This window comes from Pinus tabuliformis, chromosome 3_2, assembly GCF_031772625.1.
Source record: "Pinus tabuliformis cultivar Carrire ecotype Pingquan chromosome 3_2, CPIR1, whole genome shotgun sequence".
In the NCBI taxonomy this organism is placed as follows: domain Eukaryota; kingdom Viridiplantae; phylum Streptophyta; class Pinopsida; order Pinales; family Pinaceae; genus Pinus; species Pinus tabuliformis.
The window spans coordinates 94,371,328-94,397,122 of record NC_142302.1 but is presented as its reverse complement, the minus strand read 5'-3'; the positions used below and the strand labels follow the sequence as shown (position 1 = coordinate 94,397,122).

Here is a 25,795-nt window from a genome sequence, read left to right as displayed (position 1 = left end):
GATTTTCTTCGATGGAGCATCCAAGGGGAATCCAGGAATTGTAGGTGCAGGGGGCTTGATTTTTTCCCTGGACAGATCGAGTGAAACTGGTTTCAGTTGGGGCCTAGGCACTAGCTCGAACAACCAAGCAGAGAGTTACAATCTTTTAAAAGCTTGCCAGATTGCGAAGGAGCTCGGATATAAAATAATACAAATTTTCGGAGACTCAGAGCTTTTGATTAAACTTTTAAACTCCGAAGACCATTTTTGTAATCCTTCATTAAACAAAACTCTGCAGTGAATCTGAAACACTTTGAAAGATTTTGACAGAGTTGACTCTTACCACATTCTACGGGATTTAAACAAGAAAGCTAACTCTTTGGAAAACAAAGGTTGTCTACTACCTCAAGGAAACTTTAGTCTCAATGGAGGACCCTGCTCGCTTCATCCTCTGCCTTAACCAAGCTACAGTAGGCAGATCTGCATTCATTGGCCTCACCACTCTGTATGAAGTTTGGTTCTCTCACAGAATATGCTCAGCTCATCATGTAATTGGTTGTTTGGTTCTCTCACAGAATATGCTCAGCTCATCATGTAATTGGTTTCACTTTTCTAAATAAAAATAAACCCATTTGAGTTGAAAAAATAAAAATTGGAGGATGTTGACATACTTTTTTATGACTTCAATTTAACAAAGAGAGGAACTCTTCACCTTAAGATGATAGAGATTCTGAAGAGGTTGTTACTAGAAGGAACAATGTTTAGATGGGAGCCTGCTAAAGCCAGTCATAGATCCAGAATAATTTTGAAACCTAAAATGGTGGGCATGCATGTGGCCTCATATGGGGCACCAGTTGATGAAAGAGAAGAATATGGAACATCTTCATCTACATCTAGTCATTCATCTGAAGATGTGAATTTTGATGGTGTGCAAGAAAATATGAGTGATTTTGAATAATTGTCGAAGACATTTATATAATTGTTGTTTGCACCGTATCTTGAAATTAAATAAAAATTTGATTTCCATATGGTGTTAAGTGAACTTATGAGTCATTTATATGTTTGTTGGATTATATGTTTTAATTATGATGATTTTTATTGTTTAGAATATCTACAATGCAACAATAACTTAGAGATATAATGTATGTTTCATTCAATCTACAAATAATGACATTTTGATTAATTTAGTCATGTAATTTGTTCATAATGTCATGGATTTTTAATTTTATGGTTGAAAATTTTCCAATTTTTTTTTTTATCTTTAATGTTATGGTTGAAAACAATTAAAATTTTAGAGATCTTTAGTGTCATGTTATTATATGCTTAACAACATGGATGAAAACTAATAGAATTTTAATGTGTTTCAGATCCCATTATTTTATCTTTATCGTCATTACTAAAAAATGTTGAAATTATACCTAAGAATGAAAAATGTTATTCTACCAAAAACATTAGTGTGTTTTTTCCTCAAAAACAGTTGGTTTTTGCACAAAAAAATTGGTTTTACTGCCATTTTTTAAAAATGTTGAAAATTGACCCTAAAAAAAACCATGGTTCCAGTATACAAACTTTTTGTTTTTAGCATTGTTTTTCATTTTTTTGGGGGTTTTTTGGCTAGATTTCCCATTTTGAGTTTATAGTTCATGCTTCAATTTACATTGTTAACAAAACTAGGACACTTGGATGGAAGGTTTTGACACCTGGCAGGTGGTTGGAATTAGATTCTCCAACAATTTCATCTTTGTCACGAACTACACCAAAAATATAGGATTCAATCAATTACATGGAAAGATATTTGACATTTAATCATTACGAGAGGACATCATGTCATGCAAGATGATCATTTTTTCAAGTCTTTGATGGTAGCATATCTTCATGCAAATCAAAATGACATGGAAATTCTTTTGATTCCAACCCATGCTAAAGTTCAAGGGGAGCATCAAATACAATCAAGTTCTAATCTAGCTCAATTTGAGAGCACTTTAAGAAAGGTGTCATGCCCTATACTACGAAATCCCTCATCATTGAAGACAAAGGTTTACTTCTTTTTGAAAATATACTTAGATCACATCCAAGATGGCATATGGATTGTAGTGGACCTCTTTTAAAGTTTCGTTTTGAAGAAAGAATAGCTCAGAACAAAACTTTGATTCAAAATCCAATGTTATTGACAATCAAATGGGAGAAAGGAGTTATGTACGGGTGAAAAAATCTCTCCACACAACCCTACAAGCCTTAGAGCAATCGAAGGTCCATATTCTCTTATGTCTAGATCTGACATGTTGTTGGAACTTTAAGCCCGGTGAAGTTGAATAGAATAGGGGGCATCTTAAAGCTAGATTGCAAAACCACAAGTACACCAGATCAATGGTGGAGGTTAAAAGCAACACCCCCCCATATTTCTAAAACCGCCACAAGGGTTGTTGCATAGCTGTTTTCAATTTCCACAAAACCACTCATTGTTTTTGATGTGTCCATGACCAAAGTTGGGTCCGCATGACCCATTATTATTTTAAATTTTGTTGTATATATTTATGGTAGCATTAAAGCCTGAAATGTAAATTTGATGGCATATCTATTTTTAAAGGGATGCGGTTTGTTTTAATTAAAAGGAAATTTTAAGTATTATATATATATATATATATATATATATATATATATATATATATATATATATATATATATATATTGTAAGTTTAATTGTAATTATAAGAAAAGGTTTTATAACTATTTTAAAAAATAATTTTGTAACTAATCAAGAACAATTAATGATGTAGAAAAATAAAAGACTAGGAGAGAGACTGAGTGGGGGTTTGTAGTCGAAGAATTGGGATGATTATGTAATGAAGAAAATCTCTCAAAGACCTAGTTAATAAAGTAAAATTGATTCCATTTTTGATAAGGTTGTAATCTATATTTTCTTTCATGTGTGCATTAATTGTTTCATGTTCCATTTCTCTTCCACTGAAAATAAAATATGAAGTAGTGAGTTAAATTTTAAATTACAAATTTTTCTATGCAATTTTGGCACCTGTAGTTTGGAGTAAGAAACTATAATGAACACTCTGTTATTTTCAAGAAACTCATTCATACCCTTTGTTACTAGTTTCATAAACACTTTCAGTCTCACTATTTTGGCCTAAATTCCATTTCGATTAAGCTTAAAAAACCTTATATTTTCTAAATTTACCTCCAACCACCCTATAAGTTTTGAGGTGTACAACCCTTAATGACCTGGAAAATATGACTCTAAATAACAAGTCTTTGAATTAGACATATCCATTACATATTGTGTAAACCATACTCCAACGAGTCATTTTAATTTATTTGTTTTCAATTCTTGTCAAATGTTCTAGGCATTGATTCCATTTTAGCTGAGAACTGTCTCTGGGGAACAACACAATACAATATTTGATATCTTAAAACCACATCTCCTAAGTATATATATAAGATACGAATGGTACAACTGATGATTTCGAAAATTTCTTTCAGGAATTAGGGCAAAATTAGTTGTACACAAAGAACTCCAACTATGTCTTTGGTTAGATTAAAATTCCATTATTATGCCATCATAATAGAAAATGATATATCCATGTGGATACTATGAAGATAAGTGTGATTGATGATTAGGAGGAAGTAAGAATAATTCATAAGATAAGGAATTTCTTTTATTGGGTTAAATACTGCCATAAATTTGTTAAAATTTACTCTAAGATTTCAATGCAACTTACTAAGTTTTTTCAAAATAATAACATAATGAGATCCAAGGAAATCATGAGGTAAGGTGTTTCCCCCCTCAAAGAGGACTATAATTATTAGTTTCTCTCATTTTTAAGGTGCAATGTTCTTCACATTAAGAGATCCAAGGAAATCATAGGGTTAACATGGGCCCTATATAGGGCTATGATACCAAATGTTATGAACCTTGTAACTTAAATATGATAAGAAACAAATAATTACAGTCCTATTCTAGGGGGAAACCTCTTTTTACACTAAATACAATATACAAGACAATATTTGGTAATCTTAAGACTAGGTCTCATTAGTATATATATGTAGGAGACAAAGGGAACAATTATAATAAAAAGAGGTACAAGGAGTTTCCCCCTCCAAGATGACTCTAATTATTGGTTTCTTATTATTTTTAATGTGCAAGGTTCATAACTTAAGGAGGACTAAGGAATCTAGAGATTAACATGGGCTTTATATAGGACCCTAATACCAAATGTTATGAACTTTGTGATCTAAAAACAAAAAGAAACCAATAAATACAGTCCTCTTGAGTGGGGAAACATCCTTGTACAGTGAATACAATGTACAAGACAAAATTTGATGATCTTAAAACTAGGTCTCCTTAGTGTATATATATATAGGAAACAAAGGGTACAATTCATGATTTGGCATAATTTTTTGAGGGATTAGGACATAATTAGTTGTTCTCGAACAGATCCAAGTGTGCCTTTTGGAAAACTAAAATTTCATTCTTAGGCCATCAAATTGGACTAGGATACATACATGTGGATACTATCAAGATATAGGTGATCAAGGATTATAAGTGACTAAGAACAATTTGTAACATTGGGAGATTTCTTTATTGTTAAATATTACGATAGATTTGTTAAAACCTACCCTAAAATTTCAACACCACTTACTAATCTTTTAAAAAAAATAGATTGTGGAATTGCACAAACAAGTGACAAGTAACACTATGAACTGAAGTGTAGGCTTGTGTTGGCACCTATATTAAGGTTATTAGACTTTGAGCAAACACTTTTTATAATATAAGAGTTTTGTCACCTTTTATAATATAAAAATTTTGTGACGTGGAGCTCATCTAATGGCCTATGACAAAAAAAAAAAATTATGAATAAAAATTCTTGACCAATGATAAAGAGATAGCACTAATTGTACATTTCCTTTAAAAACTAAAAAAAAATATATAATGTTAATTGCTTTACATCTCTAAATACTAAAAAAAATAGATGTATTATTAATTTATTTACATCTCTAAATTTACATATTTATCGTTTCTGAATTTTGTTTATCTTCTTATATATTATTAAATATCAAATAATATGTATTATAATTATCTTATCACAATTAAAAATAATAATATGAGATTTCGATAAAAAGATATATTGTGATATTTCGATGACTTTTTCTTAAAAAAATATAAATTATGGGTCAGATTCCGATGATAGTGTGTACTTCCTCTCTAAAATGGTATCGGTTCAATTCAAATAGTATAGGTGCTCTTACTATGAATACCTATCCGCTTTCATCTCAACCACTTAATTTAATTAGTAGTTGTCCTAGGATACTTGAATATTTTTCTAGGAACTATGCATGAAAAAATCCGTGGAAAACGCGAAATGGAAAATTTAATAATACACCAACCTAATATTTAAAAACCAATGAACCTTATCATCATGGAGCAAAGTCCATGAGCCTTGTTCGCATCGAAATGGAAAATTTAATCATACACAACCACGATATTTAAAAGTCAATAAACCTTATCATTCTGGGCCAATAATATAGAGTTGCGGCTTCTATTTCTTGTTAAATATGGTTCAAACCTATTTATTCTCCGTTAATAACAGATGACGACTTTTATTTTATCCACTTATTTTGTGGAAAATATCAAACAGTGTAGACATGGCTGCCAGTTGCGACAACCTCAAAGTGGTCTCATTTGCAAAACCTGGATCTCCAGACATCTCCTTGTAACCAAAATAGAACACAGAACGCAAATAGAACATAACCTGAATATCCAAACATCTTCGTGTAACCAAAATAGAACCCAGAACGCAAATAGAACATAGAACGCATTTAAAGGAAACCCTAAACATGGATTGCATTTATCATGATTTTCTCTTGATTGTAGATTTCGAAAATATTTGAAAATTTAACTTACTAGAACGAAATCAATCTTACAATTAATTATATAATTATTTTTGAAATATTCTTAAAATTTACAATCCAATTATTTTAGATAATGAAAATTTATATGCCATCCTCAACTTGTTTACTATTATTTTTGTTAAAATCATCTTAATATCCACGACAGGAAATCATGTCTGCAGTCAACAATTGAACCAACAAAACTACCTCTTACAATCGAAGAGATTTTCGTTACCAATCCTGCCCTATGATTGTTCTCTCCAATTGCCGATACAAAGCTCAAAGTCTTTGACATTGTTTATAAAGATGTGGAGAACAGGCTTACGTGGGTACCAATTATCAGCCAGGCGTTGTAGGAGCTTGATGACCATAACTTGAGCTTGAGCTTGTAGGCATTTTTTCTTGAAAGTGTCATCAAGTTCCTGCAACGGCCAGGCACAGTGAGGGCAGAAGGAATGGTAGACTCACAAGCAATGAGAGGCTGAAAAATGCATTAACCCATATAAGCTGGTTTGCCATATCTAATGTTGTATACAAAGTCTCTTCGTCTGTCCTTATATGAAACGATTAAGATCAGCGCTCATTCACAATAACACTAATTTGCGAATGCTAAGTCACTGCAACGATCTGGAATAGGCATGGGGAAAGCTTGTTTAAGTAGCAAATTAATAACTCCACGCAAACCAAAATAATACAGTAAAAAACTCCGAAAGATTCTCTGCCTTTGTCATAAATATTTGTGAATCCATGAGTGCTACTTGTTTAAAGCGTGTACAGGTGAACAGGAAACCTATTGCTACTGCTGTGACTATTAAATATGTCTAGCAAAGTGGTGTAGTTCCCGGTTGCACTTGCAAAATAATTTTGTTAAAGATTCGAAACGGCCATGCCGCCAGGTTTGTGTGTATTTAACATTATTCAAACATCCATGGCTATTTACTGGAAAGCAAAAGCAGTAAATGGACAGGGCACGTTCTTGCACTCATAATACAGAGGGCCACAAAGTTGATATAATATTAAATAAATTTTAGGAAGTGCCAAATAAAGCAGCTTTGGTGAACCCAAAACAATGACAGTCTAGGAATGTCGTTTTCAGATTTCCATTTATGAAAAAAGGGCATATTTGGTGATCCCAAAACAATGGCAGTCTGGGAATGTCGTTTTCATATTTCCATTTATGGGATTTGTGGGGGTCATGTATGTTGGTTATTTTTGATGGGGAAAATACCAAAACCAAGATTCAAACTAAACACAGAGGCAATGCTCTGTTTTACCTCCACAGGATTTTTATACACAGACAGCTTAAAAAAAATTTCACTGAGTAACAGAGGATTTCACCACCATAAAATATTTCTATTCATTAAAACAAAAAAAACTAATACATCCTCTTTTTCTGAGAGAGATTTACCACTGTAAAATCATTTTCATATTCACTGCTGTGAAAAACAACTTACTGCTGTAACAAAAGTTTACATGAGCTTACTGCTGTAAAACAAAATTTACATTCACTGGTGTGTAAAACAACTTACGCTCCACCATTTTCTTTATGCACTTGCAAAACCACACATGGTTTTCCTTCACCTCTGTTTTTCAATGCCCACACAAAAACATTACAACATATTTGTGCACTGCTGTGCATACACCCTCTGGTTCTTCTTACTGCCGTAAAAAACCAGTTTTCTCTTTACTCCCGTGCGCAATACATACCAAAAAAAAATCAACACACATAGCCATGTATAAAAAACATAATAAAAAAAAAACTAACGTGGCCCATAACCATATTAAATGGCCTACACCTAAACTTACGTAAATGCATATATAAAAAAATACAAATGGGACGTATGCCCATAACCATTTAAAACAGGCCTCCACCAAACAATTACGAACAGCATTAAAAGCCATGACTTTTCTTACACGGCGGTCAAACCATAGACCTTTTACTCCACGTAAAAATTGATTTGACGTGGGCCTGTGCACTTTCCGGAGATCGACGGTGAAGATTTCATGCCCAGATCACTTGGCTGATCCAACGAGGTTCGCACACCAACCTCGGGTAAAACAAACGAACTTTACTGTCCGGGGAAAATGGTTTTGGGGGGTTCGTACACTGGACGCGTGTCTCATGCTGAATGTGTTCGGAGGGCTCCAAGGAAAAACAGCCTTTGCCAAAAGGCGGTGCGAACAAGGTAGATGGTTTTGTTTGGTGGTTTTCGGCTGCGTTGAAATTACACTTTTAACACTCCCCTTTAATTTCAACAGCTGGGCATTCTGTCATACCCAGACACTTCCTCAAAAATTCAAAGCTTTTCTGGTCCAGTGGCTTTGTCAAAATGTCTGCTACCTGTTCCTGAGTCCTGCAATGTTCTAAGACAATTTCTCCATTGTTCACTAACTCTCTGATGTAGTGAAACCTTGTGTCGATGTGTTTCGTTCTCTTATGAAACACTGAATTCTTTGACAAAGCAATAGCTGAGCTATTGTCACAAAAGACCACTGTCGCTTTTGCCTGCTCTTGGCCTAAGCTTCTCAACATCCTTCTCATCCATACTGCCTGACATGCTGCTGCTGTCGCTGCCACATACTCTGCCTCTGCTGTAGATAATGCTACAATGGACTGCTTCTTAGAAGCCCATGAGATGGCTCCTGAACCCATATTAAAAACATAACCGGAAGTGCTCTTCCGATCATCTACACTTCCAGCCCAATCGCTATCTGTGTACCCAACCAAATCTGAATGTTCTGAGGCATGATATAAAATTCCAAACATTTTGGTACCTTTCACATACCTCAAAATTCTCTTTGCTGCCTGCCAATGTGCTTCCTTTGGCCTCTCCATGAACCTGGAAATCAAACTAACAGCATACATTAAATCAGGCCTAGTTGCTGTTAAATACATAAGGCTGCCCACAATGCTTTTATACAAGCTAGGATCAAAATCCTTGCTGCTGTCCTCTCTGCTGAGCTTTAATCCCATCACTGTGGGAGTGATTGCTGCCTTGCATTTTTCCATCTTAAATCTGCCCAAAACTTGATTTACATATCTTGCTTGAGATATAAAAATTCCTTTTTCATTTTGATCTACTTCTATGCCTAAGAAGTATCTCAACAACCCCATGTCAGTCATTTCAAATTCATTCTTCATGACTGATTTAAAATTCTCAATGAGATAAATATCATTTCCAGTGAAAATAACATCATCTACATACAAGACAACAATTAAAATTTTACCATCCTTTTCCTTGATGTAGACTGTGGGTTCTCCTTCACATTTGTCAAATTCATTATCCAAGAGATATGAATCTATCCGGCTGTACCATGCTCTTGGCGCTTGCTTCAGCCCATAAAGAGCTTTCTTTAATTTGCACACTTTGTGCTCTTCACCTTTCTTCTCATAGCCAAGAGGTTGTTCCACATAAACCTCTTCTATTAACACTCCGTTTAGGAATGCTGATTTCACATCCATTTGGTAGACTTTCCATTTGTTTTGAGCTGCTATGGACAGCACTACTCTCACGGTTTCCATTCTTGCAACCGGGGCGAAAGTCTCCTCATAATCTCTCCCATACTGCTGCTTGTAGCCTTTGACAACCAGCCTTGCTTTATGCCTTTCAATCTTGCCTTCAGCATTGCTCTTGGTCTTGTAGACCCATTTCACACCAATGACTTCCTTGCCTTTTGGTAGCTCAACCAAATCCCATGTTTTGTTTCTCTCTATGGCATTGATCTCCTCATCCATAGCTTCTATCCATTTCCTATCTTTAATTGCTTCTTCAAAATGGATAGGATCATCAACATGACAAAACAAGGCAAATAAGGAATTCATTTCTTCTTCATAAATTTCACTTAGATTTCTAAACTTCTTACCTCGTTCACTTGGTGTGCAAGTGCTTGAAGATGCACTTGAATTTCCTCCTTGTGGCGTGCTTGGAGAAGCACTCTCATTTATCCTCAATGGTGTACCTTGCTGTCCTTGTGTTGGTGCTGCTGTTTGGGGATTCATTTCAGCCACCTCCTCTTCATCTTCATCATGAGACAAACAGTTTTTAATGTTCACTGTTTTCTCTATGCTTCCATCCCAAGCTTCCTCCTCAATGAATTGAACATCCCTGCTGACAAAGAACTTCTTGGTAGATGGAATGTACAGCCTGTAGGCTTTGGATTCATCACTGTATCCAATGAAGATGCATTTCTCCCCTTTGCTGTCCAACTTCCTCCTTAGCTGATCTGGAATGTGTGCATAGGCCACACACCCAAAAACTCTCATGTGGGTGACTCCTTGCTTTCTCCCACTCCATGCCTCTTCTGGCACCTTGTTCATCACTGCTTTTGTAGGACACCTGTTTAGTATGTAAACTGCACAATGTACAGCTTCAGCCCAATACTCATTTGGCAAGTGCTTTGCCTTCAACATGCTCCTTGCCATCTCCATGATGGTTCTGTTCTTCCTTTCAGCAACTCCATTTTGCTGTGGGGTGTACCGAGTTGTGAATTGTTTATGAATTCCATTTTCCCTACAAAACTTTAGGAATTCATTGGAGATATACTCACCTCCTCTATCAGTTCTCAAAACTTTTATGTGCAGCCCGCTTTGGTTCTCCACAAGTGCTTTGAAGTTTTGGAATTTCTCAAAAACTTCACTTTTGTTCTTGAGGAAATATATCCAAGTCTTTCTTGTAAAATCATCAATGAATGTCAAGAAATATAGGCTGCCAGCTAATGATGGAGCTTGCATTGGTCCACACAAATCTGAGTGGATAATCTCTAAGGGTGCCTTTGCCCTTATACTTTTCCCTGATGGAAAACTTTCTCTATGTTGTTTGCCCAATATGCAGCCTTCACATAGGCTGTCCGGTTTCTCTATCAATGGTAATCCTCTTACCATTCCTTTTCTGCTCAATAAGTTTAGACCTCCAAAATTTAGATGCCCGAATCTCAAGTGCCATAACCAGTTCTCATCCTTTGGCACACTTTGGAAGGCCTCTTGGGTGACTGCTGCCATTTCCTTCTTGTTCTTCAAGTCTGCTCTTATTCTAAGAGGGAACATTCTGTTCCTTGTCATCTTCACTTCAGCAATGCATCTTTTGCTGGGTGGTATATCCATGATGGTGCACACATCATTTACAAAATAAACATTGTAACCCTTTTGGATAAGCTGTCCAACACTCAAGAGGTTACATCTCATTCCGGGGACATAGTATACATCTGCTATGGTTTTCCTTTCTCCTTGTTTTGAAAATATTTTTACCTCCCCTTTTCCCATAACAGACACTTTACTATCAGTTCCTAGTGTGACCTCTGATTTCAAATTCTGATTTAACGCTGAGAAGAGGGCTACATTCCCTGTCATATGGTTGCTGCAACCTGAGTCTAAAAACCATATGTCCTCACTATGTGTTTCAGCCATGTTACAAGCTAACAGGACATTTTCTTGACTGTTGTTTTCTCTTGTAACATTTGCACTTTGTCTGCTGTTCATATCATGTTGTTTCTTTCTACAATCACTAGCATAATGTCCATACTTTTTGCAGTAATAGCATTGAACATTAGATTTATCATACCTTTGTCCTTGAGCCTGATACTGATCTCTTTGTTGGCTGCTGTCTTGACCTTGGTTCTGATTTGTATTGCTGCCTCTTCCTTGTGCATTTGATGAGCTGTTCCTTCCTCCTCTATTCTGGCTTCTGCCTCTTCCTCTTCGGTTTCCTCTTCCTTGACCTCTTCCTCTTCCAAAGGACATCTGGGTCTTGAAGGCTTGCTCAAGAGATGAGTTTTCATTCCTACTCAACCTCTGCTCATGAGTCATCAGTGATGCATGTAGCTCATCAACTGAATATCTTGAGAGATCCTTTGTCTCTTCAATGGTGGTGACTATGGCATCAAACCTTGAGGGTAAGACCCTCAATATTTTCTCCACTATTCTTCTATCTTCAATTGTTTCTCCATGAGTTCTCATTTGTGTGATTACACCAATCACATGAGTGAAGAATGATTCAATGTTGTCTGACTCCTTCATGTTCAAGTTTTCAAAATCCTTTCTCAGCATTTGCAATTTTGCTGTCTTCACTCTCTCCATGCCTTGATAGGCTGTCTTGAGGGTTTGCCATGCATTGTGTGATGTTGTAGCTGCTGCTATCCTTGGGAATATACTCTGGTCCACTGCTTGATACAACAAGACAATGGCCTTTGCATCCTTCTTCCTATTGAGTTTCAGTTGATCCTTCTCTCCCTGAGTTAATGCATTGAACTCAGTTTCATCTGCTGGTTCCTCAAACCCATATTCTACTAGTTCCCATATATCTTGAGAGATGAACAAAGCTCTCATGGTTATAGACCAGTAGTCATAGTTCTTCCCATTAAAGTGTGGGAGCTGGGTGTTGAACATACCCATGCTTGTGCTTGCCATTCCTTGCATCTTGAACTATGGTTTTAAATCCTTGACTGTGGGTTTTTTTTAAAAAAAACTGACAGTCTTCAGCAATAACAAGAGAAATGCTTTTGGGGAATACCTGAATCCTTCGCTGTCTGTGTCTTCTGTCTGCCTGAGAGATCTTGCTGCAGCAACAACCTTCTCCCTTCAGCTTCTTTAACTTCTTTAAAGAGCCTAAGCCTTGCTCTGATACCACTGTTGGTTATTTTTGATGGGGAAAATACCAAAACCAAGATTCAAACTAAACACAGAGGCAATGCTCTGTTTTACCTCCACAGGATTTTTATACACAGACAGCTTAAAAAAAATTTCACTGAGTAACAGAGGATTTCACCACCATAAAATATTTCTATTCATTAAAACAAAAAAAACTAATACATCCTCTTTTTCTGAGAGAGATTTACCACTGTAAAATCATTTTCATATTCACTGCTGTGAAAAACAACTTACTGCTGTAACAAAAGTTTACATGAGCTTACTGCTGTAAAACAAAATTTACATTCACTGGTGTGTAAAACAACTTACGCTCCACCATTTTCTTTATGCACTTGCAAAACCACACATGGTTTTCCTTCACCTCTGTTTTTCAATGCCCACACAAAAACATTACAACATATTTGTGCACTGCTGTGCATACACCCTCTGGTTCTTCTTACTGCCGTAAAAAACCAGTTTTCTCTTTACTCCCGTGCGCAATACATACCAAAAAAAAATCAACACACATAGCCATGTATAAAAAACATAATAAAAAAAAAACTAACGTGGCCCATAACCATATTAAATGGCCTACACCTAAACTTACGTAAATGCATATATAAAAAAATACAAATGGGACGTATGCCCATAACCATTTAAAACAGGCCTCCACCAAACAATTACGAACAGCATTAAAAGCCATGACTTTTCTTACACGGCGGTCAAACCATAGACCTTTTACTCCACGTAAAAATTGATTTGACGTGGGCCTGTGCACTTTCCGGAGATCGACGGTGAAGATTTCATGCCCAGATCACTTGGCTGATCCAACGAGGTTCGCACACCAACCTCGGGTAAAACAAACGAACTTTACTGTCCGGGGAAAATGGTTTTGGGGGGTTCGTACACTGGACGCGTGTCTCATGCTGAATGTGTTCGGAGGGCTCCAAGGAAAAACAGCCTTTGCCAAAAGGCGGTGCGAACAAGGTAGATGGTTTTGTTTGGTGGTTTTCGGCTGCGTTGAAATTACACTTTTAACAATGTATCAATGTATGAAGATATGCCAAGATCGTCTGTAGCTCATCGAATTTCGTCCTTTCGAATTGGATCGAAACGAAAAATAAGGCCCATTTCACATGCCATGGGATCAGAGGGGAAGAAGCGCATGGGCGTCCGTCACATAGTTAAGAAAATGGTGGTTGCATAGATTTCCCGATGGAAGCCCATTAATTAATATTTATATATTTACGCCGTAAGGCGTTTCCCTCTGAAATCAATTCTCCCAACTGCCTTTCTGTCATAATCCTGATCGTCAGATAGATTGTTAGACGATTAAATGTTTTTTGACCATCAGATGTTACTGGGTGCATCGACCGGTTCTGTGGCTCCGCTGGATGCAACGAATCGGTTCGGTGGCTCCGCTGGGTGCATACAAAGTGGTGGCCGTGGGCCGACCGCGTGATCAGATCGGCGATACAGTGGAAATATATGTGTCCACTTACAGGTCATGGCGTAAGTGAGAGTCATGGCATTTGGCCCTAGGCCTGACATGAAGGTCGGGTGAAGCATCTTATGCATCTCTGTTTATCTCTATGTTCTCTTTTTCTTTGATTCTGGTTATCTGTAAGATTTCTCTTGTAAACTGTTGAATAGATGCAGCAGGTATTTTTCTTTGGTTTTGGTTATTTGTGAGATTGCTATTGTAGCAACAGATCTTGTAACCTGTGGGTATGGATTTTCAGACATATTTAAATGTAATCCAGTGATACGGTGTTGCTAGAATCTGGAAAATGGTTAAGGGGAAGCCGTGATAGAATCTTGAAAGTGGTTAAGACTCTGGCATAATTCTTTCGGGAACTTAAATTATTTCTCATTCCCAAATTCATGATAATATCTTTACTATTATCGTGTCGTTGAGACTTATCGTATCTTTAGAGACTTATTTTGTATGTAAATGTGTTTGTCAGGACGGTTCCGAACCCTGTCGTGTTCGAGGCATTCGAATCCCTAAAGGTCAGGATCCGCCTGAATTCAATAAGAGTGTGATCATTAATGGGTTGCGTCTTCTAGTAGTAGAACATCCCGTAGATTTGTCGAAAATCTTTTGTTCGGCTATCTCTGGAGAGTTGGTATGGCTTCGCCTGCACAATTGTCGCTTCATCTCCATCCCTCGTACCATTTCTTTGCGAAAGTTAAGGGTTTTGGAACTTAAAGGTCCTCCGGGTAATATGGAACGGTTTTTCAATGAAATTGATGAGGTAAGTGATTGTTTTTGATTTGGGTGTATTTTGGGGATTTTTCTGTATTTAAAATATATTTATATTAAAAAAACATTAACTACAGTCAAATTCCAACAAAAGCTTCACATACTGAGACAACACCATTTTCGATTAACCATAACCATAATTTTTTTCACTGTTCATATTTTCACATCTATCTGTTTTCACATATATCATGTTGATTGCAGATTCCTTGGGAATTGGCTGAATTGAGTATTGATAGCGCGTTCATCACATCTACAAGTGCTTCGAGCAGCAGCATCCAGCCGGTTGATTTTCATCATTCAGAGAGGTTTTCTCATAGAAAGATTTCTAAGTCATCTGAGAAAAACATCTCCAGAGCTCAACAAGAAAATATCTCTAGAACCCAGCAACGCGTCATGCCAGTTTTCATCTCAGGCGCCCAGGAAGGGGTCATGCCATCTGTTACCTCCAGCAGCAATCAGCAGGGCAACATGCCATCTATTTTCCGTTTTCTCGGGTGGATAGGATCCTTCCTCACAAACGTGACAAAGATACAGCTGACAAATCTCAGTTTTCTACGAACACTCCCAATTGACTTTTCGGAACTTAAAATCTTAAGGCATTTAGATCTGTCAGGCTGCATTCATCTCGCTAGACTACCCAATTCCTTTCCTCAGTTACTGCAACTTCAATATCTGGCACTGCGAAACTGCAAGAATCTTTCTATACCAGAGGATATTATGGGAGAAATATCCACGCTTGAATATGTTGACTTCCAGGGCTGTGCTCATTTGGTGCAATTGCCCCTCGGAATGGCCCATCAAACGTCCTTAAGATACCTCAACTTAGTCGATACTCCTCTACTCCAATTGCCCGAGAACTTAGAACTACTGGACAAGTTAGAACAACTAAGCATAGGAAGTACAAATTTGACAGAGTTACCACGTTCTGTGGGCTCTTTGGTGCACTTAAAAGAGTTGATTCTCATGGAATGTCTCAATTTAATGTGCATCAGCGCACCTATTGAAAACCTGACTTATTTGGAAAGGTTAGAATTGTATCAGTCGAAAGTGCCCATCTTACCAGCACGAATTGCATCGTTGAAACATCTCAAAGTTTTGACTATATACAGTTGTCCAATAGCCAAGTTTGACTTTACTGCTAATAACAGTTCCATGGATACCTTGAGAGATTTCACTTTGAATGACACATCCCTATCCAAGATTGACATTCCTAATAGTGCTTGCCCCGGGCTTGAAATTGTTGATCTTGCATGTAACAGGAACCTGATGCAGGTTCAAGGCTTTCCATCAACACTTATAAGACTGAACCTGGAATGTTGCTCAAAATTGAAGACTTTGACAAATCTTTCAAATCTTGTACACCTGAAATTCCTGACTGTAAATGGGTGTATTGAACTGGAAACCCTGAATGTTGAAGGTTTGAGGTCATTGGAAGAGCTTAGAGCAGAGGAGTGTTGGAAGCTGCAGAACATAAAGGCATTGAGTCAACTGAAAAGGGTCAATTGTCTCCAAATTTCAACTCAGATTGGAACTATTTCCCATTCTTCGGTGAGCGTCTAAAGGATCTCTAACATCGAACAATTATTCATTAAAAAGCATAGCTGTGTATGCCTAGGGAATAATGGATAATAAGCTATGCCTATCATAGTTTCAATTTGAAAACAATACGTTTTATTTGTGCTGTGGATTGTTGAAGTTGAATTGGGGTTATTTGTGCAGACGTCCAAACATCAACTACCATATATAGTGAAAAATATGATATTAGATTTGAAGAAATAATTCCTTTCAACTTAAATCAATTCATTGTGATTTTCTTTCAGATCTTTGAGAAGGCATTGCGTTCTGAGGAGACTGCGCGGACTGTTGGAGAGCTGGATGCTACAAACACAATTACATCTCCTTTTGTGTTTCAAGAGGTCCATAGACATTTACCAGTGTTGATGTGCTTTATCACCACGAACATGGGGAGGAGTGATAGCTTTAGTGTAAGTTTTAGACAGAACACACGTCGTGGCCAACCTGAGGTGTATGAAACCGTCCGTGGGAACGGATCAGGTGGGAGAATGTTACATATATATATGTGGAAAGAAGACTCAAAGTTATTTAAAGATGAAAATTGCTACGACGAGGTCGTTATTTATCACAATAACCATGGCTACGATGGCAGTTGGAATGGGAAAAAATTGGATGCAGGGGAAGTTGATAAGGGATGGGTAATGGCATATTCAAGTGAAACCCAGGTTTCACAAGTTTGCAACCAAATCATGAGAGTCTGTTTGGGATGAGATCACTGTAAATATATTTTCAATTGTATAATGATACAATTACTGAATAAATTTTAATTTTAAAGAATTTATTATTTGGTTGTGTAATCATATTTTATAGTTTAAAATTAACCATAATAAAAATTTTATTATTTGGTTGTGTAATCATATTTTATAGTTTAAAATTAACCATAATAATTCACATGTTAAAATTTTTACGCCGTAAGGCGTTTCCCTCTGAAATCAATTCTCCCAACTGCCTTTCTGTCATAATCCTGATCGTCAGATAGATTGTTAGAAGATTAAATATTTTTTGACCATCAAATGTTACTGGGTGCATCGACCGGTTCTATGGCTCCGCTGGATGCAACGAATCGGTTCGGTGGCTCCGCTGGGTGCATACAAAGTGGTGGCCGTGGGCCTACCGCATGATCAGATCGGCGATATAGTGGAAATATATGTGTCCACTTACAGGTCATGGCGTAAGTGAGAGTCATGGCATTTGGCCCTAGGCCTGACATGAAGGTCGGGTGAAGCATCTTATGCATCTCTGTTTATCTCTATGTTCTCTTTTTCTTTGATTCTGGTTATCTGTAAGATTTCTCTTGTAAACTGTTGAATAGATGCAGCAGGTATTTTTCTTTGGTTTTGGTTATTTGTGAGATTGCTCTTGTACATGGTTGAATAGATGTAGCAACAGATCTTGTAACCTGTGGGTATGGATTTTCAGAAATATTTAAATGTTTAAGAAATGAATTTTACGTTTGACCATTCTTAGTAATCCATAGTGATACGGTGTTGCTAGAATCTGGAAAATGGTTAAGGGGAAGCCGTGATAGAATCTTGAAAGTGGTTAAGACTCTGGCATAATTCTTTCGGGAACTTAAATTATTTCTCATTCCCAAATTCATGATAATATCTTTACTATTATCGTATCGTTGAAATATTAATACCTGTGCTGGAACTTCCTCCCCTTCTTTTGGGCTCATTTTTATTAAAATAACAATATCTACCTCTATATAATCTGGTTCAAGAAACAATTACAATCCATTGAGCTTCATCTTCTTCTTTTCTCTCAGTGTTAATTATAATTATAATGGGCGAGCACGAGGAGGTCCCTGAATTGACCGAGTTGCCTGACGATTTAAACTACAAAATACTGGTGTGGCTTCCAGTGGAATATATTTGTAGATTTCACAGCGTATGCAAGGAGTGGAATGCTCTCCTTTCATCAACCAAATTCATAAGTAAATGGGGAGAAGCGGCCCCCAACAGTATGCCATGGCTAGTTCTGCAAAATGCCCAATCCAAAATGCCTAATTGTTTGCTTTTCTGCGGAGGTCCCTGAATTGACCAAGTTGCCTGACGATTTAACCTACAAAATACTGGTGTGGCTTCCAGTGGAATGTGTTTGTAGAATTTGCAGTGTATGCAAAGAGTGGAATGCTCTCCTTTCGTCAACCAAATCTGCTTATCTCTGTGCTCTCTTTTTCTTTGTTTCTAGTTATCTGTAAGATTGCTCCTGTACACGGTTGAATAGATGCAGCAGCATGTATTTTTCTTTGTTTTTGGTTATTTGTGAGATTTCTCATGTATTTTTCTTTGTTTTTGGTTATTTGTGAGATTGCTCTTGTACATCGTTGAATAGATGTAGCAACAAATCTTGTAACCTGTGGGTATGGATTTTCAGAGAATTTAAATGTTTAAGAAATGAATTTAACGTTTGACCATTCTTAGTAATCCAGTGATAAGGTGTTGATAGAATTTGGAAAATGGTTAAGTGGAAGCCATGATAGAATCCTGAAAGTGGTTAAGGCTAAGGCATAATTCTTTCGGGAACTTAAATTATTTCCCATTCCCAAATTATAATGGTTATATATATATATATTGTTCTATGCCAGAGGAATCTGATAGTTCACCTCACAGGTAGCTATTAGTGAACTTCTAGGTTTACCCAGTCAAGAAGAATTTGGATTTCTCTGTTTTCTCAAAACTCACAGTAACTCCGAGTGAGAAGCTCTGCGCGGTGGATGCGATCTAGGGTTAGGCGAAGAAACCCTAACGGAGCCGTCGGCTCTGCGCAGCAGACGCATCAAGCCGGCAAGAATAGCGCTGCAGCGTGACAGAGCTGCAGAATCCTAGCAGAGGCAATGGATCAGCCTCAGGGGGGGGCGTCAGAGCCCTCCCCCACACAACGCCCACCTGAATCTACAGTCATCTTTGGTTCAGTAAGTCAGGAAATACTGGACAAAGGGAAACAGCAGTACAAGGAGGACAGTGAGAAGAATCACCAGACAAACAAGGACGGTCACGAGCCAGCAGGAAATGAAAGTCCAGATCAAAGGCAAAAAGTTTTCTCTTCTACGTGCCGACCTGTCGCCAAGGAAAGGCCGAGAATCGAGTTGCCTGGAGACATAATAGATGAAAGAATAGAGTACATGACCAAACACGCCCTCATTGGGAAGTTCATAGGCTTCTGGCCGACTGAACGAGCTTTATACGGTTGAATAGCGGCGAAATGGAGACCCAAAGGGGATGTTACCCTTCAGCTGGGGCCAAAGGGTTTCTTCACTGCAATCTTTGTCTGTCTAGAGGACAAATACAGAGTCCTGGAAGGAGGGACTTACTTTTTCAATGCAGCAGGACTCTATCTTAGGGAATGGATTCCAAGATTCAACCCAGACAAAGAAGACCTCACTTGGGCCCCTGTCTGGATCAGACTCTATTCCCTTCCAGATGAACATTGGGACGAAAGAATACTTAAGGGCATTGGAAATGGAGTGGGAGAATACATCAGGACAGCCGAAGAAACTAAAACGCGTAAGTATATATCCTACGCACGAATCTGTGTTTTTATCCGCCTGAATGAAGCTCTGCCAGAGTCAATCACTCTTTCCCACAGAGATGAAGAATGGACCCAGCCGCTGGATTATGAGCACGTTCCCTTTAGATGCAGAAGATGCCATGCTCTGGGACATCTCTTCAGGGACTGCCCTCTCAATGTCAAAGACAACACCCCTGCACCCTCTGAGAATCAAAACCAGGATGGTTTCACCAAAGTTACTCATAGGAAATGCTCGCATAAGAAGCCTCAGAGTGGACCTAAACCCCAGCCCAACAAGCCCTCCAATGTCGCATCCAAGAACAGCTTTGATATACTTGCCCAAACCTCTGAAGACCAGCCCCTCACCTCTGATCCCATCCCCTCGCGCCCATCTTCCTCAACCCACCCGTCCCCCATCGATCCATCCTCCAAATCCTCTGCTCCTGCCGCTCCCTCTTCCATCCTCAGCAAAGATCCCGAGCAGTCTAACAAGAACATGGAAGTCGATGGAAAGGAGGACGTTCACCAAGACTCAGAAATCTACAAGGAAGAAAGTGAACAAGTGCAGCAAATGGACGAAGAACCGGAGAGCGTAGATCTCAACGGTCTAGACATTCTGGAGCTAGAAACAGCATGCAGAAAAAGGGCATATGAATCCATCTCAGAGCTTCAATTCGATAAGCTCGAAATGGTTATCTCAAGGGCCTATCATCAACACCAACTTGGGATACAACCAGGCAGTCACCTGTGGCCAAAAGACTCCAAGAAGAGAGGACGGAAGACAGATCTTCAGCGAACTATTGAAGTAGGAAAAATCCTGGTTGATTCAGGTAGATATGCAAAGTTAACGAAGTACTACAGGCCCTCCACCAGTAGTTGATCAATGAAGCTCGTATCCTGGAATCTAAGAGGGCTTAACAGCCCCGGAAAACTAAGAATGTTGAAGAACATGATAAAAATGGAAAAGCCACAGATGTGCTTTCTCCAGGAAACAAAATGTAACAGTTCTACCCTAGAAGATATACTTTCCAAGGCTTGGACAGGCTGTCGATCTGTAGCTGTAGACGCCATGGGAGCCTCAGGGGGGCTAGCTATAGTATGGAACTCCCAAGCGGTAACTCTCACGGATTTTCATGCCTCTCACCACTTCATTCAAGCAGTCTTCCACATCCTGGGAACCAACATTCATGGCAACCTATCTAACGTCTATTTTCCGCAAGACACAGGCAGCAAAACCAGGCTCCTTGATACTATTGAAGTCCTTAGCAATAACAGAAGTCACCCACTATGGATAATGGCAGGGGATTTTAATATGATTACCAATAGCGAGGAAAAGATTGGCGGAAGATATAGATTGGAGCCGAACGCTGCACGCTTCAAAGACTTCATCCAAGCAACTTCCCTCATCGACATGCCATTCTGCAATGGAACCTTCACTTGGAGCAATCGTAGAGCTGGTAACTCCCGTATTGCCTCCAAATTGGACCGATTTCTAATTTCTGACAACTCAGTGCACCTTGGCAGAGACCTCTCAGCGGAAATTCTCGCTCATTCGGGGTCGGATCACTGGCGCATAGCTCTGCAATGGAGAAGACTCGGAGATCAGATAAAAAGACCCTTCCGATTCGAAAGTTTCTGGCTATCTCACCCTGCATTCAAGGATTTCGTCAAAACGACCTGGGCCTCTTTCCTCCCTCCGGAAGGCGCGCGGATGTATCAATTTCAACAGAAGTTGAGGTACCTAAAAAATCAACTAAAAAAATGGAACAGGGAGACCTTTGGAAACATATTCAAGGCGCAACAAGATCTGCATCAAGAATTGGTGAATCTCCAACAAAAAGTAATTACAGAGGGACACACGGAGACCACCCTGAACCAAGAACGACTCATTAACAGTCAGATTGAAGCCAGAAGGAAACAGGAGGAAATCTACTGGAGACAAAAATCAAGGGTCAGGTGGCTGAAGGAAGGGGAGCGCAATACAAAATTTTTCCACAGAACTACGGTGCAGAGAAGGATGCACAACTCCATCCCCTTCATCCAAAAACAGACAGGGGAAAGAGTCGAATCGCATGCAGAAATTGAAGAAGCACTCCTGGACCATTTCCAACTTGTCCATCAGGAACCAGCAAATGATAGGCAACCGGCAATTGAAAAAATAATCAGCAATGTGCCAAAAATCATATCGGAGGACCACAATAAGCTTCTAATGAGTCCCATTCTTCCTCAGGAGGTAGATGAAGCAATGGCCCAGCTCAAAGAAGGTAAGGCCCCAGACCCGGACGGATTCACTACCACATTCTTCCATGCTTTCTGGGATTTGATAAAATTGGAGGTGTGGCAAATTGTTGAGGAATCCAGAACCACACGCTGGCTCCTCCCCTCCCTCAACTCCACTTTTATCACTCTCATCCCCAAAGAGGAGAACTCCATCACGCCTGACAAGTTCAGGCCCATTGCCCTCTGCAATGTCATCTACAAAGTCATAACCAAAGTCATTGCCAACAGATTGAAGCCCCTCTTACCTATGCTTATATCACCGGAACAGTCAGGGTACGTGGAAGGACGACAAATAATGGATGGCATCCTCCTCACGCATGAGATTATCCATTCTCTCAAGCATTCTAAGCAGGCAGGTATGATTCTCAAACTGGATCTCTCTAAAGCCTTTGATAAGCTCAGTTGGTCTTACATTCAGCAGATGTTAAAAGCTTTTGGATTTGATTCCATGTGGATCCGCTGGATCATGAACCTAATCACCTCCTCTCACTTTTCCATCCTGATAAATGGCATCCCCTCCCGCCCTTTCAAGCCCTCGCGTGGTATAAGGCAAGGTGATCCCTTATCCCCCTTCCTCTTTGTTCTGATGGCGGAGGGTCTTGGTAGACACATAAAACATGCCCTCCACTCTCATCAGCTTAAGGGCATCTCGGTTCACCACACCCCTGCCACCTCTCATCAACAATTTGTTGATGATACTATGCTTTATGGTTATCCCTCTGCCCAGGAAGCAGCTCAATTCAAATCCCTCCTCAACGACTTCGCTGAGGCCTCTGGAACCCAGGTCAATACCTCCAAGTCGCAGATTTTTTTCTTTCATACCCCACCTCAGGTCAAATCTGCTATTACTCGCATTCTGGGCATCCCTGCAGCGACGCTGCCCTCCAAATATCTAGGCGCTCCCCTCACTGCCTCTGCCTTAAAACAGCCAGCTTGGAGCACCCTTCTCGAAAAGCTTGAGTCCCGCCTCAACCTCTGGACCTACAGATCTCTTAACCTTGCCAGCCGGGTAGTGCTTATTAAATCCGTCCTTCAATCCATGCCTCTCTATCTTTTTTCAGTTCTTGCAGCACCTAAGTGGGTCATAAAGAGAATCAGAAACCTACAGCGCGATTTTCTCTGGGGTAGCTCAGCCACAAATCGCAAATGGGCTCTGGTTAAGTGGTCCACTGTTTGCATGCCAAAAGGCAGTGGCGGCATTGGCCTTCGGGATCCAGAGCACAGTAACGCTATCATGAATGCCAAGATCTGGTGGCAATGGATCACAAACCCGGAAAAGCCTTGGGTCAAAATCTGGACAGCCAAGTATGCCAACCACAGACCTCCAGAAGAACTCATTAGGTTCACGCCCACTGAGAAAGGGTCTTTAATCTGGAACGCTGCCAAGCAGCACTATCACTTAATCCAACAGCATAGCTTTTGGGAGATCAGGAATGGAAAACTAGCAAGATTTTGGTCTGACGCCTGGAATCAACTGCCCAGGCTAACCAGTGCTCTTCCTCCAACTCTAATACCAAACAGACAGGAGCAGCTGCGGGATAAAGTCCATCTTTTTTGGACACAGGAAGGGGAGCAAGGATACAGGAAATGGATACACAGTAATCAAATTCTCACCAATGCCAACAGCAAGGAAGCGGAAGACCTTGGGGAAGAATTAAGAAAGCGAAGAATTCGGTATCATGAAGGCCATGACATTCTCAGATGGGGGTATCTACCCAAGGGAACCTACACCACAGCCGAAGCCTACAAGCTGGTTAGTAATCTTCCTCCTTCGACCGATTCATTATGGAGTAATCTATGGGATCTAGGAGCTTGGCCCAAAATTTCCCACTTCCTCTGGCTAGTAGGGCACAAAAAAATCCTCACTTGGGATAGACTCAGAAGAAGAGGCTTTCAAGGCCCTTCCATATGCCATAACTGCTTTCAACACGAAGAAACCCTCCAGCACCTTCTAGCTTCCTGTCCCCTAGCCAACCAGATCTGGGAAAAAGTAAGCTTCAGATGCCAAAAAAGATGCAGAGCAGATGATGACATCATCAGCAATCTTAGGCAATGGCCAAAAAGCCCCTACAACTGTGAACTCCTCAACCACTTATGGAGAATCATCCCGGGCATAACCTTATGGAACATCTGGAAGGAGAGGAATAAGCGCATCTTCAAAAACACAAGCTCCCGCATTGAGGAAATTTGGCACAGACTTCAGGGAAATCTTCATGAAACCATGATGCTCAGAACCTGGTCGAAGGAAGATCACCCCTCAACTGACAATGAGAGAAACATCCTCGACAATTGGCAGCTGCAACTGCCACAGGAAGACTACAAGCAGCGATCTTCCAACAGCACCAGCACAGAAGATACCTGCTGGAAACCTCCCCCCATCAATTCTTTCAAACTCAACTTTGATGGGGCGTCCAAGGGCAATCCTGGAGCTGCTGGATTCGGAGGAATTTTGAGGAACCATGCTGGCACTCCCTTGCAAATCTACTTTGGAAATTTGGGGTGGGACACTAACAATTCTGCCGAGCTAGAAGGCCTATGGCAAGGTCTCCTACAAGCGGAACAGCTCAATCTCCAACCCCTGATTGTGGAAGGGGACTCCCAGCTGCTCATCAACATTGCCATACACTTACAGAATGGATCCCAAGCCAGGAAAATCGCCCCAAGTTGGAGACTAGAAGCCAGGCTAAATATCATGGAGCAATATCTCAGAAATAACAGAGCCATTTCTTTCAATCACACAAGAAGAGAAGGCAACAAGATTGCGGACCTATTGGCCAATGTGGGGGTTGATAATAACCAGGTAATCCGCTCAGGATCCATGGATATCATTCAAAACCACCAACAAGCACAGGAACTCAATTGCCTCATCCAAAAAGATGCAAGCCACCCGGATGCGGGTGTTTGTACAAGCGTTATTGCAAGGCCACATGGCCAGCAAGTGCTGCCACGAGCCAGCCCGTGGAGGAACGTAAGGCATGACGCCGAAGAAATAAATGAAGGGGCTCCTGCTCCATACCTTAATGGCATTAATGGAGGTAGGCTGTGAGGGCAGAGCGCATTCATGGCGCTCAAGTTTCAAGGGCACGCTGTGGGAATTAAGATGGGGGAAAGAATGGAGCTACGCCATTCTCAGCAAGACAAGCTCGCTGTGCAGACGTGCTGGAACATTCTCTGCCTTCTGGCAGACTCTGGGGACTCTGAACCACCTGCATTGCAAGGGAGAGATAGCAAGGCACCACCTGCAGGTGCTGGGAATTGGAACCGTGAATTGGAAGCTCTGTTTCGAGCAGCCAGTTCCTTCGTCAATATGGCCAGAACAAGAGAACGACAACCGTGTAGAAGAGGATCTGGTCGTGGGAGATCCTCTCGCCCTCCAGCAGCGGATGCCCACCACCATTGTTGTTGCTGCTACTGTTATCGCCGAGTTGGAACTCCCCACCTGCAAGCATCTCAGTTCTTGGACTCGAGCAATCCGAATGAGGGACCGCCAGGACCGCCAGCGCTTCCAGCATTTGGCACCGCAGTATTCAATTTGGGAAATCTTAATGCCCACATTTCAGTCCTCTTCGTCAGGGACGCAGAGGAGGACCATGCTGGGTCAAGTAGCAGAGAATTGCCCTCTGAGAACCAGACGGACAAGGCTGAGGGACAAGCGACAG

At 39.9% G+C, this 25,795-nt stretch overlaps 2 protein-coding genes across 3 annotated transcripts; both read left to right on the top strand.

Annotated features, from left to right (window-relative positions):
• The first annotated feature begins 13,987 nt into the window (after nt 1-13,987).
• On the top strand, nt 13,988-17,086 carry LOC149179994 (uncharacterized). Of its 2 annotated transcripts, none has more exons than XM_089418089.1 (4): nt 13,988-14,057; nt 14,470-14,760; nt 14,970-16,316; nt 16,589-17,086. In XM_089418089.1, exons 1-4 carry the CDS (start codon nt 14,028-14,030, stop codon nt 17,051-17,053), a joined length of 2,133 nt encoding a protein of 710 aa, XP_089274215.1. In that variant the 5' UTR covers nt 13,988-14,027; the 3' UTR covers nt 17,054-17,086. The 2 variants fall into 2 exon arrangements, with proteins under 2 accessions (XP_089274215.1, XP_089274216.1); XM_089418090.1 differs by lacking the exon at nt 13,988-14,057 and adding an exon at nt 14,078-14,164.
• Nucleotides 17,087-20,925: 3,839 nt separating this feature from the next.
• Nucleotides 20,926-25,182, top strand: LOC149179993 (uncharacterized). Its single transcript, XM_089413725.1, has 2 exons — nt 20,926-22,409; nt 22,539-25,182. Exons 1-2 carry the CDS (start codon nt 20,926-20,928, stop codon nt 25,180-25,182), a joined length of 4,128 nt encoding a protein of 1,375 aa, XP_089269851.1.
• Nucleotides 25,183-25,795: the final 613 nt, after the last annotated feature.